Below are 17,179 nucleotides of genomic sequence, written 5' to 3'. Positions count from 1 at the left end.
GCCATGTTTAGTAGGGAAAGAAAGTTAATGGTATTATGCACCATCCACTGAAATATCCATTTACAATATATTAGTAAAACGTATGAACTATGAGACTAATTTTCAGAAGCACTGAGAAGCAATATTTACTGACTTCAAAGACAACTGTGAGAGCCCCGTCTCTGAAAAACCAGGTCTTAATCTCCTATCTACGGAAAAGAATTTATGTAGACTTGATAACAAATGGATGTGTTTATGCTTTTATGATATTCTAAACTGAATTTCCAACAGAGGTCCAATACAGTGGCATTATAAAACTTAGCACCAAGAGAAACCAAATAGTTTGATTACAGTATTATTTTGCATACTACATGCCCCCAGCTAAGACACTCACCCTGTTTTTTGGAAGACAGTATACAGAAAAAAGACATTTGTGTATATTTGTGGCCAAGAGCTGAATGCATACATCAGCTCACTCACCCTCAGCCAGTTCAATGGCTGCTTCAAGTAACAGTGGCACCAGCTTTTGGCTGCTCAGCCAAAAATATTCAGACATCACTGCTCCTACAGGATGCATCTGGTAAATAGTGGTAAGACTTTTTTCATAGTTTTGGCTGAAGTTTAATATTTCCAACCTAGAATGGATCTGGCCACACTATAAATAAATAGAATAGTTGCTGCTCAGCCAAAAAGTATTGCCAATTCAGCAGCAGCTACGAGAAAGTTAAAACTGGATTGCACTCCTGCTGCTTGTTGGCCCTGAAAAAAGCAGCATCTATTTTGGCAGCTGTTATAAACACAGCATCTCCATGCTTCTATTCCAGTGAAGAAAATCAGTTTTCCTACTTAAGACATGCACCCCAATTTTGGAGGGATCACTTTGGGGGGAAAAAAAGGTGTGGCAGTATTCAAGCAAATATGGTAGGACACTGAAAGTAATCTTCATTATTTAACCACCAAGCAGGACCAAGCTGACTATTATCATGGCACCATGCGGGGCAGTTGGAGAATTACTTAAATTTTGAAACATTTTGTTGCATCTCTATGCCACCTCACAGATGACCTGTTCCATCCCAAACAAATATGTTGTTGATGATATTCTGGACAGATCAAACTCAGGTTGAAAATATTAAATTTCAACCAAAACCCTAGAAAAAAGTCCTGTCATTGTTAACAAGCACGCATCCTACAGGAACAGCAATATCTGAAATACCAATCTAAATTTCTTTAAGTCAGTAATATTTGGCTAGTTTGTTTACAACTTTTTCAAAAGGTGGAGAATGGGGGATTGTTCTGCAACCTTACAGATTTTAAATCTTCCCAGCTGTTTTGTTCTTACTTTGCTGCTCTTGAAGTCACAAACTCCTGCAAGACTTCAGGAGTTTCAGGCTGGACATAAGGAAGAATTTCTTTACTGTCTGAGCCCCCAAGGTCTGGAACAATCTGCCAGCGGAGGTGGTTCAAGCACCTACATTGAACACCTTCAAGAGTAAACTGGATGCTTATCTTGCTGGGATCCTATGACCCCAGCTGACTTCCTGCCCTTTGGGCAGGGGGCTGGACTCAATGATCTCCCGAGGTCCCTTCCAGCCCTGATGTCTATGAAATCTATGAAATTACTGCTTAGATCTAGAAAAGATTTTCTTTGATATTATTCATTGCCACTCTTGTTAAATAGTTTAGTAAAAAGCACTCTCTCCCACTACTGGTTGTATGTGTTCCTTCACTCTTGCTCCAAGCTTTACTGGGTTTGAGACAAAAGAGAAAAAAAGAATGAAACTTCTCAAGTTATACTATTAGCAACAGCCTACCTGGGCTGGTAGTTTAAGCTCCTTTCTTCCTTTTAAAATACATGCTCCCCTCCCCCCCCCAAAACAAACAAAACAAAACAAAAAAACCCAAAAACCTAGATAACCCAAGTAAGCCATCATGACCTACTAATGTAGCCCTAATTTTTCCTTTGGAAGATTTTGCTGCTACGACTGCACTTCCTTTAATTTTCTCCTCATATTACCAACTGCTCAAAACTAAGTATTCAGTACCAAACCAAAATCTTGAGGTCAATACTACTTTCCATTGAAGGGAAGGAAGAATATTAATAAAAAAGATTCCAGTTGCTGTATAATTAGAAACAATAGATGAAAAAACCCTAATACTCCATGTAAACTCCTTTGAAAGTGTCAAACTTTTGTCAAACTGTAATAAAACCGAAGAAGCACTTGCTGTGTTATAGACAATATACAATGTGTAACTGAACTCTGCAGCACAGCAAACTGATGCCATAGGCAAGGGAAAGAAGTTACACATAAACTGGTTTAAGTGATTGAAAATTGGCTTAAACCTGTAACAGAACAGAAGTTCAAGTGTACATAAACCACTTTCAAAATGGTCAAAACCAGTTTAAGATGAACCTGGCTGGATATAGTATCAAACTCAAGTGATTTAGGTCAAACTGGTTTATGGAACTTCTATCCCAGACCCCTTCCTGGCTGAAGTTAACTCACTGTCTCCCGTCAGTCCAGAGTGCTCTGCAGCCCTGGGCCGTGCTGTCTGCTCCAGTGGAGCAGGGACTGCTTGCCCCTCTGCTATGTGGCCTGCTTCCTACCTGTGTCTATCAGCCCATAGGGGTGGGGGACGGGGACAGAGGAATGGACCCCCAAACCCTCCTAGCCAGGGTCCAAACAGCATGTGAGGGGAGGAAAAGCCCCTGCGGTGGGGGCATTTCGACCCTCAGCAGCCCTTCCCCCTTCCAAGCTGCTGATTGGTTCAGTGGCTGCCACAGGAGGGAGGGAGAAGAGGTCCTCCAGGCTGGGTGCCTGCCCCTGCAGCCCAGCGTGGGGCTACTGGGGAGCCCTGCAAGGGCCTCCAAGCCTGGAGCTGCTTGCCTCAGGCAGCCTCAGGGAGCAGAGGGAAATTCTCCCACTCCTCTGCAGCTGGTTTTGCCTACACTGCTGTGAGTCCGTGGCAAAACTAGTGCATGGGAGTGGAAGGATTTCCCTGTACACCCTGAGGCTGTTCAGGGCTATCCCTGAGACTTGCAGGGGCTGAGGCACGCAGCTGTGGGGTTTGGGAGGGGAAGAACTGCCCTCAGCTCCCTGGGGTGCCCCAGGCTGGGGGACACTGTGCTGGGGTGGGGGGGAAGCCCCTCAAGGCATGGGCCCCTTGGTACCCCTATGCTGGGCTGCATGGGCCGGCACCCAGCCAGGAAGACTCCTTTTCTCTCCCTCCCATGGCAGTGCCTGAAGTGATCAGCAGCTGGGAAGGGGGAAGTGGGAATTCCCCTCCGCTCCCCAGGGCTTCCTGGGCTGGGGGGAACCTCCTGGGGGGAGGGGGGGCTCCCCCAGAGCAAGCCAGCACCAGGACAGGGGGCTCTTTAACCCCCTGTTGGGGGGACAGCAGGGGGCTGGGGACACTTAGATGAGCTGGTAATAGCTAGTAGGACTGTGCAAAACAGCTGTGTTTCAATTCGGTTTTGGATTCGGCTGTTTTGGAGGATGGTGATTCATTTCAGTGTTTTGGATCACTGCCCTGTTTCATTTTGGCTGAATCTGTTTTGAATGGGCTGCAAGATTCGCACAGCCCTACTGCCCAGCCAGGCTGGGTTTGGGGCCGGGGGCTGCAGGGCCCCAGCGGGGAGCAGAATGGGGCTGTGGATGGCTTGTCTGGGGGAGGGGGAGGGAGGGAGAAGAGGTCCCCACGTGGATCTCTGATCCCTGTCATGCCAGGTCATGGGGCAGAGAAGCAGAACAGATCGGTGAGCAAGCCTGCCATGCAACTCTGCTCCGCAGGGAGCAGAGATTTGCATCAGAGATCTCCTCGCCGCTGCTGCCCACACTGCCCCAGATCTCTGCTTCCTGTGGACCAGCAGTGCCTTGCCCAGCGACCTGGCTCTGCAGAGAGCAAAGATCCATGCTGGGGTCTTCCAAAACATTTTAGATGCCTTGTTTCAGTTTGGAGATGTTTCAGAGCTTTCTGTTTCAATTTGGATTCAGTGTTTCAGGCACTGAAACGGGTTGAGACAGCTCCAAGATGAAACTGCTGCCGAAATTTTGCACAGCTCTAAAAGCCAGCAGGCTGGGAGATGTGCTGTAGCACCCCCTGCCTACTGGCCTGGGTCAGTGCAGGCCTCCTCCTACCTTTTCCAATTGAAAGTCAGTTTGGCTGGTTATTGGTTCAACCTTTGCAACTTAGAGGAAGTTGCCTAGATTGAATCCGTTCTGCCTCAGGCTTTTTGGCTGTACTTAGTCATAGTGTGGAATACTTAACCTTTCAAAATTACAAATACTTCAAAGGCTTCTTAAGTTAGTTCCCGGAACAACAGCAATTTCAAAATTACAAACAGGGAACTACATTAAGAATTCCACCCTCTCAGGATTTCTTGGGACCCTCAGTTTCTGAAGATCTTACACACTGCAAGGTGAGTTGACTTTCTCTGGCTTCACACAAAACTACCATATTTAAGAAATGTAGCTGTACAGAAGCCTACAGAAATATTGGCTAAACAGACAGATAGATACATGTGGGTTACAATTATAAATATGAGAGTTCTCCATGTTCAATTACAATAGAAACAGTAAGTATGCCATTTTTAATTCCTCCCTTCTATAGATTCATAGAGTCTATCTTTCATGTTGCCCTGGCTTCCCACTATTTTGTCTCAAACTCTATCCTTATAATAGTTATTCACTCTATCTTTCTGTTTGGGAAAAGTTAAATTAGACAACATATTTCTGAAAGTGGAGGGACTTTTAATTGCAAAGCTGTTCAGTTACCACAGGGCTTCCTGATGCACAATGTCTCTCTTAATGAGGACATCAGTTGCTTCCACAGCATCCTGATAGTACCAAAATATTTACCTTTATATTAACAATTTGGAAGGCAATCAGAAATATATACAACTTTCATTACGTTTGTGCACCAGCATATATTCAATGTCATGCCAATGAATGTGATATTGTGCTAGAAATATTACAATTTGCACCAGAAAACACAAAAGAAAAGCAATAAGACCTATTTCAAAACCAAATTAATGGCTTGGTAGATAAAAATTTAGTTTACAAACTCAACAGTTGTTAAGGAATGCAAATAAGATTTTTTTATATTTGTGAAGGGTATACAGTCTCATTTGTTAAAATTATTAAATCACTCCTATGAAATGTATTAATTTTGTAACTTTCAAATAAATATTTGGAACCGATGACACATGGCATTTTAAGAAACGCATTACATTTTTAGTTCAGAAAGGTGTTGTCTGGTAACACCACAGCAGAATCATGATACAAAATACGATACTCTTGTCTTCATTTTACATGGGTTTCCTCCTTTTTTTGGTTTGCTGTTCTGCAGCAGGAAGCAGATGCTCACATTTAAAAATTAAGGCCTAAATTTTAAAAAATGACTAGTAATTTTGGAATTTAACCTTGTAACTGAAAAAAAATTCTTATTCATGGAAATGTTATTAAACAAAGTTGATTAAAAAGCATCTTCTGGTTCAGAAAAAGTTGCGTGCACACCTTTAAATAGAGATAATGAACAAACAGAGAACAGGGATAATGAACAAACCACCTGAACAAGCAGATTAAGGCTCTGTCAAATTCTGCTTGAAACCATTCTAGCCCAAATACATTACCTTGGATAATTTACAGCAGTTTCATAACATGGTCATACTGGACTGTCTGAGGGGAAAAATCCAGTCAAGCTTTATCACAGAAATCCTACTAGCAGTAGCATTAATTAACAAGTAAATATAATTGCTCACTGTGCCTAAATACAGTAAAAATGAAGCAGGGAGATGGAGGAAAGATTTTTTATATGAAGAGAAGAAACCATCCAAAATGTATAGTTTCTTCCAGGCTTTTTATAAATATTACCATTTTGGATGGATTCCTTTCTTCATTTAAGAAATTATTAATCCTCCAGCTAGGTTTTGCCTTAGTTTACATAAAAAAAAATAGCTCTATTACTTTCTGAACATTCTTTTAAAAACATTTCATTATGTATTTAACGTATGAAATACTTTTGCATTTATGAGGACTCTGAAATAGCTGTTTTACAAATAACTGAAAATAAGGATTGAAATAATTTCATTAATAAAATAGACTGATCATTCCTGGTAAGGATGGCTTCAGTTAATTTCCTGCCAAAAGTATACTCGCCAGTGGGGGACATTAGACTACTATATAAAAGAGCAAACTAAAAACATTTAATCAGTAGGAAAAGATCTTTGATTTTGTACTATTAATGCCACCATTATTATATATTTTCTGCAACAAACTAGCTGTAAACTAGTTTGCAACTACTTGCAAATTTCTCAATCTAAGCACATCAGTTTTACTTTTTGCAGTTTCTGACATTTTTAAATCCAATATAGTCTTCACTCACTAAACCAATCACTTTAAATGTGGCTGAAAAACTCACGTGGCTAAAAACAGTGAATTAAACTATTTCATGTTAAGGCAAAATATTTCTTGTGTGACGAGTCTTAGGTGAAAAATGACTTGGCAAGATACAATCAAGCCAGAATACTGTCTAATGTATTTCCATGGATCATTTGTATAAAATTTCACAGTATGTAATAACATTCCTACTGAATAAAGCGGTTCTGGTAAGTCCACCTCCTAACACTGGAATGAAAATGCATTAAAGCTGCAATTTGTAATTTAAATAAGAAACATAGATGAAAAATAAATACTAGATAACAATAAAACTGATTATGCATATATGTATGTGTGGATGCACATGTATATACCTTCCCCTCCTCAGCGTTTTGTTGACATGAATTGTGAACTTCTTCTTCTCTTACTAATTTTCCAGGCCATGAAGTCAGTCCTTTGATTTGGCCCCAGACCAAGTCGCCAACGTTAAACGTCCTCGGCCTATAATGTATCAGCTCATTTGAAGAAGGGGAATCTGGATTCCTTAGGTCATCTTCACTACTGATGCTTTTAGCATCTGAAGGGCTAGGCACACACCCATTAATGCTTTTGGCATTAAAATCTCCATTATAATGGATATAGTCTTTAACTAGAGAACTTTCCAAACTATTTGAGGAACTTGGAGATTGCTCCTCCAGGACTAGGTCTTGTTTAGAAGTGTTCAGCAACTCTCCAAACCCTCTACTTTGTTGAGGCCTATTTCCATTTATGTGTGCACAGCGTTCCACAGTGTTCTCCAGTCTCTCCTTAAAACTCATCATAGTTCTCTTGTAATTGTTATACCTGAAATTCTCCTCCAATATTTTATCAGTTTGACAGTTTCGCTGTGGCAACAGTATCTGATGCTGCTCACCTTGTAATAATGGCAGTGTGGAAATGTTATTGGGCCTTTCATGAGAAGGACTGCTGTGGATATGAGCTGAATGATCTAAAAATTCATCACACTTCCATCTATTTATCTCACCTCCAGGGCTTTGCTCTCCTTCCCACTGTTTTTTGGGTGTGTTGCAAGTTGTTGCTTTGTAATACTCAAATACATCCCCTTCAGTTAAATTTTTACTATGTTCTGAATTCTTCAGTATTCTCGTTCCTCTAGTGTTTCTTATCCTACCTTCATGATCAGAAACGCTAATGTTTCTTCCATGGATAACTGCACTGACAGCACTAGATAGGTTTAATGGGTCACCAATTGAGGCTGTGAAGGCACTCATGGCACTCAGAGCTGGAATGGGACTCATTTGTGTTGTACTGCTAACTGCGGTGGTGATTACTACTTGCATTCCTTTGCTTGCAGCATCAACAACTGCTTTGTAGATAGCATCCACCGAAGCATCACCCTGAGCAGCTGTGTTGAGGTTATCCTTTGCTTGTTGTCCTAGAGGTTGTTCAGTTCTTTGCTGCAAATCACAAGATGTTTCTTGAAAAGGAGGAAGTGTAGTGTTGGAAGTCTCAGGAATTGGTGTCATCCCCATTTGGGTGATCATTCGCTTGTTTAGGAGGGCAGCATCTTCCTGCATTCTCACCTTAAAAACATAAAGAACAAAATATATAAAAAATGATGGGGGTTTTGATGCTTCATTGCAGAAGATACATTTCATTTCATCCAGGAACTATCATGGTGACCATAATGACTCTCTGTTTACACATAAATGACAGTAACTTTGCCTTAGTTATCCACTAATGAAAAGGATTCATACTAACTGAAAAAAAATCAGAAAATAAGAAGGTAACTCAAAACATAAAGCATTAATGCATACAAGACTAGTTTTCATGCTGTTTCTTATTTCAAGAAACAGACCTTTGAATCAATACATAGTACTTTAGATGACTGTACTTTCAGAATAATCTTGTTCTTGTGGCTCAATTTCCACTTCCCCTCTTAAAACCCCTTCACTGGTTTCCTTTCTTTTTCTGTTTGAAGTCCAAGATCCTTACACTCACTTTCAGTGTCCTAAGCAACTACTCGCACACTTCTGCTTTTGTACCCAGATTTATTTCCTTGTATTCCCCTTAGTCTATTTCCCTATAAGGCCCATAAACACTCTGTCTCCACACATCCTGCACGCTGCATTTCTTTTGTTGCAGACTACTATACTTTGCCTGAAATTCCTTCTTATTCCTCGCATACAAGTTGCTACCTTTCCCTTCTTAAATTCTTCTTTTAGTAAGTCTCCCTACTTTAATCCCTCAATAATCGTATCTGCAATACTTTGCTCTGAGGCTCTAATTCCATGCATCATCTGTGTCACGGTAGAATGTCTAGCAAGTTAGATTTTGAGGAATCCTGTCTTTTATATTTTCAATCTGTCACGTACACAGCAAACTATGATAATACACAATATTAATTCTAGTGCAGTCTATGGAGACAAGAACACTCACCTAGTGAAGACAAAATATTTGCAATGGTTTCTTTATTCATATGATTTAGGACTCAAAAGAGAACACACAGAGATATGGCCACTATAATGCACATGTTTAAAATATGTTAAGTGCCTATAGATAGAGGACAACAATTTTGCAAGGAAATGTCTAATTGTCCAGACTGACAAAATGATGTACTTTTTCTTTCCTTCTTAAAGGATAAAAGCTTTCCTGGCACTATAACATGTACTTCTGCAGCCTTCATGTTCTAAAGTTTGCAGCACTATAACACTAATTTTTGTACTTAGCTTAGTTGAAATTTTCCTTGTCGTTCTGTCAGGTTAACACTTGAACTCACATTTATCCATAATTGGCTTTTTGAGCGGGGGGAGGGGACAGGGGAGGTAACAGGGGGCCTGATTTGTAAAATGCCAATACATTAGGGTAACAAGCTGTGAAGAGACTGTTTTTGGGTTTATTTTTTTAACATCTGTTCCCACCTTCCCTCCCCCCACAAAAAAAAAAATCAGAATGTGGAGAACACAATTTTACTTGCTGAGAATTTTTACATATACTTAATAGCAATTTCATTTTGCTTTCTACCTGAAAATTCTGAAACAGACATGCCATGGGGTTTGGGTTGCTAGCTGGTCCAGGAATTGAGGGCTGCCCTTGAAATCCCTGGATATTCTGATACCCCTGGAGAAGCTGCTGCTGCTGCTGATTTGAAGGAAACATCTGATTGTTGTTTAACAGTGACTGGAGATGAGTCAGTTGATGGTTATTCAAAGTAGTGTTTATTGATGACATGTCACCTGCAAATCCAAACACATGGAAATATAAGTCAGTATAGTTTTCAAGAAGTAATGAGACCTTCCTTGAGGCATGTTTTAAACGAATGGTAAGCAACTGTTGAAACTTTCTGTGTAACACAACTTCTGCCTGAAATCTGTTCCTCAAGGGACATGTCTCCTACTACTTATTTCTTCACTTCTTCAACACATTCCTTTTACTTGTAATATCTACATGGACTCTTTGTAAAGGATTCTGACATTACTGTTTTTTTCCTCAGGAGTGATATAGTCATATACAGCAGAATAAGCTTTAGTAATCTGGTTTCTTAGAATTTTATTCTTAGTTTTTATAGAGCAACTGCTTTATACTGTACCAGAAAGGAGAAAACTTCCAATAGCCACAATGCTACAGTTGGACCTGGATGTACAATTTTCCAGGGGTTCTTGAATGCAAAAATATGCACACTATCTCTATTAGTTATCCCTTTTCTAGACTCAGATGATACATAAATCTAGTAAGAAGCAAAAATAGTCTTAAAAAATCTGAATTATCTATCACAGAAAGGTCACTATATAAATTTAATAGAAAATAACAAGATCCCAATTGAGAAGAATATAAACACTTTACTAAACCTGACCCCATTAAATTACTACTAAAAAATACCCTAAGTAAAACTAATAAGCCCTAAAAAGTTGATCTAGTAGTTTGATTTTTTTTTTTTTGAGTTAACTGGACATTCTACATATGGAATGATAATCAATAGAGATATTATTTCAGATAGAAAATTAATCCTAATTTAATAACAATTCTAGTGGTAAATTAAATGTCTATTGTAGGTTCACAAAAAACAGGGCTAAGTTCACAGCAACAATTTTGTAATTTAAGCAACTAAATTATAATACTTTTCAGCTCTATGGCATTACTTTATTCCTTTTACTGGTATACTGATTGTCCAAACATACAAGAACACAAAATCTATCAACATTCCGGGTAAATTGGTCAAGGGAATAAAGGCAGAGGAGAACAGCTAAGTTTTATAATTTTTTTATTCTGTAGGTGCTCGTTAAGTGTGATACTCTTGTTTCTAAGCTACAAGCAGAACTGAAAAACACTGAAGTATGACAACATAAATATACTGTAAAGGGCTAGAAGGGAAACCTACTTTACTGAATTTGTGCAAGGATTTTCCTAGAGTGCTTTATGTACTACTTTATAGGAGGTGTGCTATAGTTTTGACATATTTTTGATACAGATGGAAAAATGCACTTGGCCATTTTTCATCTATTGCACAGCTACTCATACAAACCCTGTGATGCCACATACATTTGGAATAAAATACTGCATCCCAAACATGCACCTGCACTTTTTTTTTCTTGAAAAATAAAAGGAAACCAATTGTCTGACTGAATTTTAACGTGTGAAGAAGCTTTAGGTGGCATCAGAATTAGGGAATGGAAGATAAAATTATGTCCCCAAACAGTTGCTGATTTTTTTTTTAAAAAAAAGCTACTTAAAATTTCGTGCAAAACTATTTGTTTTTCTCTAAAGATGTTAAACAAGCTATGACATACAAAAAACTTTTAGAAATAGTATGATGAAATGTAATCTTTAAAAATAGAAACTAGAATCAGAAACTCCCCCCGAACCAGTTTTTCTTTTTTTTTTTTTTTAAATCTGTGAAAAAATTTAACTTACCAAGTAGACCTGTCCCCAGTAGAGGGTTAAGTAGCTGTGGCACCACAGAGTTACTGTTGAGTTTAGCTGGACCAGATGCATTCCCAGCACTATTAGATATGTTCAGCAATGTTTCTGCCATTGACACCACTGCTGTCCCACCAAGTGTTGAGACAGACAGTGCTGCCACTGCTGATGATGTAGTGGTTGTGGTAGTGGTTGCCTGGGAGGAGGTTGCTATGGAAACCTCTGGATGATTAGCTGTGTTGCCCGATGCAGAGTTCAGGACACCTCCCACCAGCTGGGGATTCAAGGCCATTAATCCTGAGGCCCCAGTGACAGCTGGGAGGAGCAGGGGGTTGGAAGTAGTATCAGTACCTGAAAAGCTTGGCATAGGGTTCCCCAGGGGGTTGGTTAAAAGGGTCTCAGCTCTGTTGCTGTCTGACTGATTGCTTGGCAAATGGTCTGGTGGGGCTGTCATCTGTACTACTGAGGGTAAAGTGTTATTTTGCTGTTGCTGCAACAAATCTGAGATGGTCAAATTGAAAGATGGTAGGGGAAGCATGGCAGCTGCTTGGGCTTGGTTCTGAAGCAGGGCTGCTAGAAGCTGAAAATGAACAGGTTGTAATACCTGTCCATCCATGTCACTGGAGAGAAACGCTAAAGCAGCATTTACATTCGGGTTGAGAAAACCTAAAGGGTTGAGGTTGACCTCAGACTTGCCTTCTCCTGCTGAAGGCTGTAGTATATTTAATAGATTCTGGTTTAGGAGATGTTGTTGATTCACTGGCAAAGAGATAGGTAGAGAATTGAGGAGGTTTTGATTCAAAGAGTGCGGAAGATTGTTGTTTGAAGAGCTGTTTTGTGGAAAATGAAGTGCATGTTCATGGCCAACAAAAGGGAAATCACTCCCAATGGGCAGTTGGCTCTGAAGTGGGTTTCCAGCTGCAGTGGTGACTATAACACCATCTTGAAGAACCGATGTTGTCTTTGTGATGGCAGGTTGGCTGGTGCCAGCTATGGCTATGGATGATGATGGTCCTGATGGTCCTGAATTCCCTGCAACATGAAACAAAAATATTAATATCCACTGAAGGACAAATATTATCACAGTTTTAGTAACAGCCACATCCAAGAACAGGTGTGTACGCTCATACACTGGAGACAGATTTCTAACAATATGGTTTCAATATTTTAATATAAAAGAATTTCCAATGAATTATTTCAGACATTACACATTCCCACACCACAACTGGTATGAAATAAAACCACTTATGTTTCTTTTAAAACTCATCAGCAAAAATTTGGTTATGAGAGCATTAGTATTCAATATATTTTAGATCAGACATGGACTGAAAAGTATCTATCCTTTGGATTCAGTTTTGGATTAATACCAAATATAGTACCAGAATGAAGAAGTAGTGGTAGATTAAATGCCTAGTGGTAAAAATTATGATTACATGATTAGAGTACAAAACGAAGAACCAGGACTCACAAGTCCAACTGCAGATAGATATTCTACATATCTGCAAAACAATCAGAATAAATACTTCCCCAATGGTATAGTGAGGCTTTGTGAATTATTGTTTTAAAACACGGTTTTCAGAGATTCTTGGAAGAAAGTATTAACATTGTTAAAAAGTGATATTTAATTAATTCTAGAAAACATTATGGCCAGATAGAAGTTGCTACAGAAAACAACAAACAGATTTCGCAAGGAGAAGCTAAAATCATTTGGGTGGCCTGGGATGATCTGTCACTTGGAAAGGGAAGAAAACTAAATCTTGCCTTAGCAGATTTAGCATAAAACATTTTTTTTGTTTTGTTTTTTAATAGGCATGCCCATTGCCTTCCTGTTTCTGCATATCTGTGTATTACTCCCGACTCTAAATCAATTGTTATTCTAGCCAAAATTATTTAATTTGACAATGGTTTATACAAGAGAGGAGCAGAAGAAATAAAACTCAGTGTAAACACCTTTGAAATATTCTTCTCCATTTTATTCAGTGATATGGAAAGATGCCCTTGGTCTCAAAAAATACAAACACTAAAAAGGTAGATTATTCTGATAGTAGCAAAAACATAATGTACTGTTTATTCTACTGAGTAACTGCACCAAACTGCATTGTGTAACCACTTGATCAGATAAAGATTGGAATGCTTCAATTATTTATTTGATTTATATGTGCCCTTCCCAACAAAGGCTCAGGGTGGCTCAACAGGAAAACAGAATTACTTAAAACAGAATAACTTAAAAACATCAAAATTATTTTGTTTAGCATTCATGAGTTCACTTGTACAAGACTCAGAGTGGACATGAGAAATAACTAACACATTTTAGTAACTTCTAAAAAAATTCTTAAAATAAACTTGTTTGAAACACAACATTTTAAAAACCTTTCAGAGCTAAAATGAAGTGCTCTGCATTCCACTGAAGGCAAGGAAGCTCTCATTTTTATCTCTGAATTAATAGGTAAATAGCAGTCTACCAGTGATTCAATACTGAATACTGCAGGCCCTGTTCATAGGCTAAAGTGAAAAAGTGAGGATAAATTCCACACTGGAAGAAAAAAAGGAATTTTTTTTTTTCTGGAAGTGTTTTTGGTCTTTTCTTTTCTTTCTTTCTTTCTTTTTTCTTTTTTTTTTTTTAAAGGCAGCTATTTTATGCCACCCATAACTTGCCCTCATTTTGAGAGCATTTAGGCAGATTTTGTTATTGATAAAACCAGTTGTTTTGAATATACCATTTCAGTCCTGGACAGAAAGCATATGAGAGAATTAGAAGAGCTCAGAATAGAAGGACTTGTATTATTATTTTTTTAACAAGTGTTTAACACTTCTAAAATTAGGCCTTTAGAAAATACTTTTTTGATGTAGTGGCAGGGAACAGTGGTTTCTAGCATGCCCAGCCCGCTTGCTCCTGCTCTACACATATAAACTCACCAAACTGAGCCTCCGAGTGGGGCTAAGTGTACACTTTAAGCCATGGGTCTCAGGCATGCTTACTGGCATACATTCAGCACTGCTTTCATGCTTTATTTCCAGGAGCAAGGGAGGAGAAGTGCTGCAGGGCCTGTTCTAGGTGTCTCTTGAGTCACCAAACTGCAGAAAATTAGCAGTTGTTACTAACCAGTTGTATGAGTTTGTTTCAAAGGCCCCTGGCAAATGTTATACTTAAGATGTGATTAACTAGTTAATCACATCTTAATTTATCAGGCCATGTATTAATGCAGTTAATGGCATGATAAAACAAGGAAAACCCCACAAAGGTGCTACACAAAATAGATGTAATAGCTTTATGGCTGGTTCCTGTCACACCATTAAATTGAAAGTGTGGCCAGGCTGATTGGGAGTCCCATTCTCCAGGGTATGTGAGAGCCCTGGACTCCACTGTGCTCCAGAGGCTAATAGTACTGATCAGCTGATTGCCACTCCCAGTTTTGGGGACCCATTGGAGACAAGGGCTCCAATATGCCCTGGGGGCTCAGGGCCACTGCTGCCACTTCCAGCTGCAGGGGTGCATCAGAGCCCTTGTCTCCAATATGCTACCCTGGCTACCAGGGGCAAGAGAAAGACATACCATTAATACTACAAATACTCAACATTCATGGCATAGTCTCTGCTGATGTTGCTGGCTCTTGATAAATCCTTTTGGTCAGACTCAATGTTTTCATCTCTGTACTGTATAGTCCTAGTTGTGTTTTGGAGGCAAACAAGAATTTGGATGATCTTAAACCTATTGACACTTATAATCTGATGCATCACAGTGAGATCCATGGATCTATTTCAAAACTAGATAAGCCAATCACCCAAATACTATTTTCCAAAAAATAGTAGGATGAGAGCAGAGAACAGACTGTGTCCCTTAGTCAAGAAACATCTTGACCCAAACAGGCAACTTTAGGCAGGCAAAACTATAATGAAACCTGATTGGATATGGAAGGGTGGGGAACAATGACAGTTGATTACTTTTGTTTCCTTCAAACCTAAAGAACCATCATTAAAAGAGAATGAACCATGGCACCATCTAAGCACTGCACTGGTCTCACCCAAATGTCCAACATGGATATTTGCTTAATGTAAATCCCAGCTGAACACCAACATTTAAAAGAGACAGATGGGAGATGCTGGGACTTAATGAGGGCTGAGTGAGACTCAAAAGCTAAAAAAAGGACAATCCTTGTTTGGGTAAAGGTGCAGCTGAATCAAGATGTTCTGTACTTTAGCATCCCAAATCCACAATATGCCCAAAATGTTGGTCCCTCACTGGGAAAAAGATTCTTATATTAGGTGCAGCTTTTACAGTAAAGGCTTACCAATAAAATGAGAGTAAGAAAGGATTTTTGGTTGTAGCTGTGTTGTTTCAATGACATAGGCAGGAAAGCTTCTTTGCGTAAATGTGATATCTTTTATTAGACCATCCGAGTAGTTGGAAAAAAGTTCTTTGTAAGCTTTCAGGCACAAGCACCCTTCTTCAGGCATGGGGAGTCTGCTATTCTGAGATCTCCAAGGAATGAAAGAAGCTAAAAGTGTGAGAGGATGTCAGTGAGAATGTAAATAGATAGAAATTAGGAAAACAATGGGTAAGTACTACCAAAGGTAAACCAAGGAGACTTTACCATAGTTGAGTTCTCCAAGGTAGAAAAGAGGCAGTCTGTGAACAAGTAAATAACTGGAAATTAGAAAGACCAAGGGTATAAAAGGAGGGGAGGGCATGGTCTAGATCTATTAGGTGTGGTTTGGGTCATAGGGAGTTTGCATCTGGTGATGAGGCTAGCAAGGTTTGGTGTTTGTTTAAAGGCCAGGATGGGTGGTTCTGGAAAGATTTCTTTATGACACATTACATTTATTTATGATGCATTAAAACCTTCCTGACCTTACCATTTACACTTTTATTTGCCCCCATTTCTCTCCTCCCCTCCTTTTCTACCCTTTGTCTTTCTAATTTCCAGCTATTTACTTGTTCACAGACTGCCTCTTTTCTACCTTAGAGAACTCAAATACAGTAGTCTCCCTTAGTTACCGTTGGCATTATTTCCCCCCTCCCTTCCCTTCTCTACACATTGTTTTCCTAACTTTCACCTATGTACATTCTCACTGATACCCTGTCATCATAGCAAGAGAGAGAAAATATTATTTGGGAGGCTGGGTAAAACTTAAAAATACTTCTACACCCACACAGAGACACAAACACAGACAGACGGATGCACACATGTACACAGACACAGATACACATGCACAGATACACAGATGCACACACAGACAGGCACACACACACACACCACCCAGTAGGTAAGTGTGTAGGGGGGAAAAGGGCACAGGGGGAGGGATGGGTGGGTGGGGGTGCAGATCAATGCCCCTGCAGTGAGGGCGGAATGGGGCTGAGGCAGGGGCTGGGGTGAATGGGACCCCGGGGTGGGTCATGGGAGGGTCAGAGCCGGGGCGGTTGGTCCAGGAGTGTGTGTGGGGTGGGGGGGAAGGTCCTGCCGGATCTGTGCACAGTGCATCATGGAGGCAGGCTGCCTGCTGAGCGCTGGGCTCTGTGCCGCCCTGCTGCTGGTACCTTGGGAGCCACTTTGCGATGCCACATGCCTCCTGTCACCAGGCAGGAGAGGGACGTGGTGCAAGCACAGCCAGCATGCAGGAGGCATATGGCATCCAGTACCCCTGGATGAGCCGCCCAGGCTTTGACCCTTTCACAACTCACCCCAGGACCCCATTCATCTCTGCCTCTGCCCCACTCCCTCCTTTACTGCAGGGACCTCAATCTGCCCCCCTGCCCCCATGACCCTTCCCTCTTACACATTTACCTGGTGCTGCTCCACAACCAGCCAGGCTGAGTTCCTGCCATGTACAAGCTTCAGCTGCTTGTCTGTGTCTGTGTATGCCCCTCCCTTGCTTGCAGCCGCCTGAAGCCTGTGCCCAGACTGTCCTGC

At 40.3% G+C, this 17,179-nt stretch overlaps 1 protein-coding gene across 4 annotated transcripts in view; it reads right to left on the bottom strand.

Annotated features, from left to right (window-relative positions):
* The window catches only part of MBD5 (methyl-CpG binding domain protein 5), a 75,627-nt gene that overhangs the window by 24,854 nt on the left and 33,594 nt on the right, over window positions 1–17,179 (bottom strand). For 2 of the 4 annotated variants that reach the window (XM_019554118.1, XM_019554119.1), the window contains exons 5-7: window positions 11,265–12,302; window positions 9,378–9,589; window positions 6,728–7,936 (exon numbers count right to left, since the gene is read on the bottom strand). In XM_019554118.1, coding sequence (XP_019409663.1) covers window positions 6,728–7,936; window positions 9,378–9,589; window positions 11,265–12,302 — 2,459 coding nt within the window. The remainder of the gene's footprint in view (window positions 1–6,727; window positions 7,937–9,377; window positions 9,590–11,264; window positions 12,303–17,179) is intronic. The other 2 variants (XM_019554120.1, XM_019554121.1) reach the window with 1 other exon arrangement.

The sequence above is a fragment of the Crocodylus porosus genome, unplaced genomic scaffold (assembly GCF_001723895.1).
Source record: "Crocodylus porosus isolate Cpor-Errol unplaced genomic scaffold, CroPor_comp1, whole genome shotgun sequence".
Taxonomy (NCBI): domain Eukaryota; kingdom Metazoa; phylum Chordata; order Crocodylia; family Crocodylidae; genus Crocodylus; species Crocodylus porosus.
The sequence above is the reverse complement of the archived record's forward strand: the minus strand, read 5'-3'. Positions and strand labels throughout refer to the sequence as shown.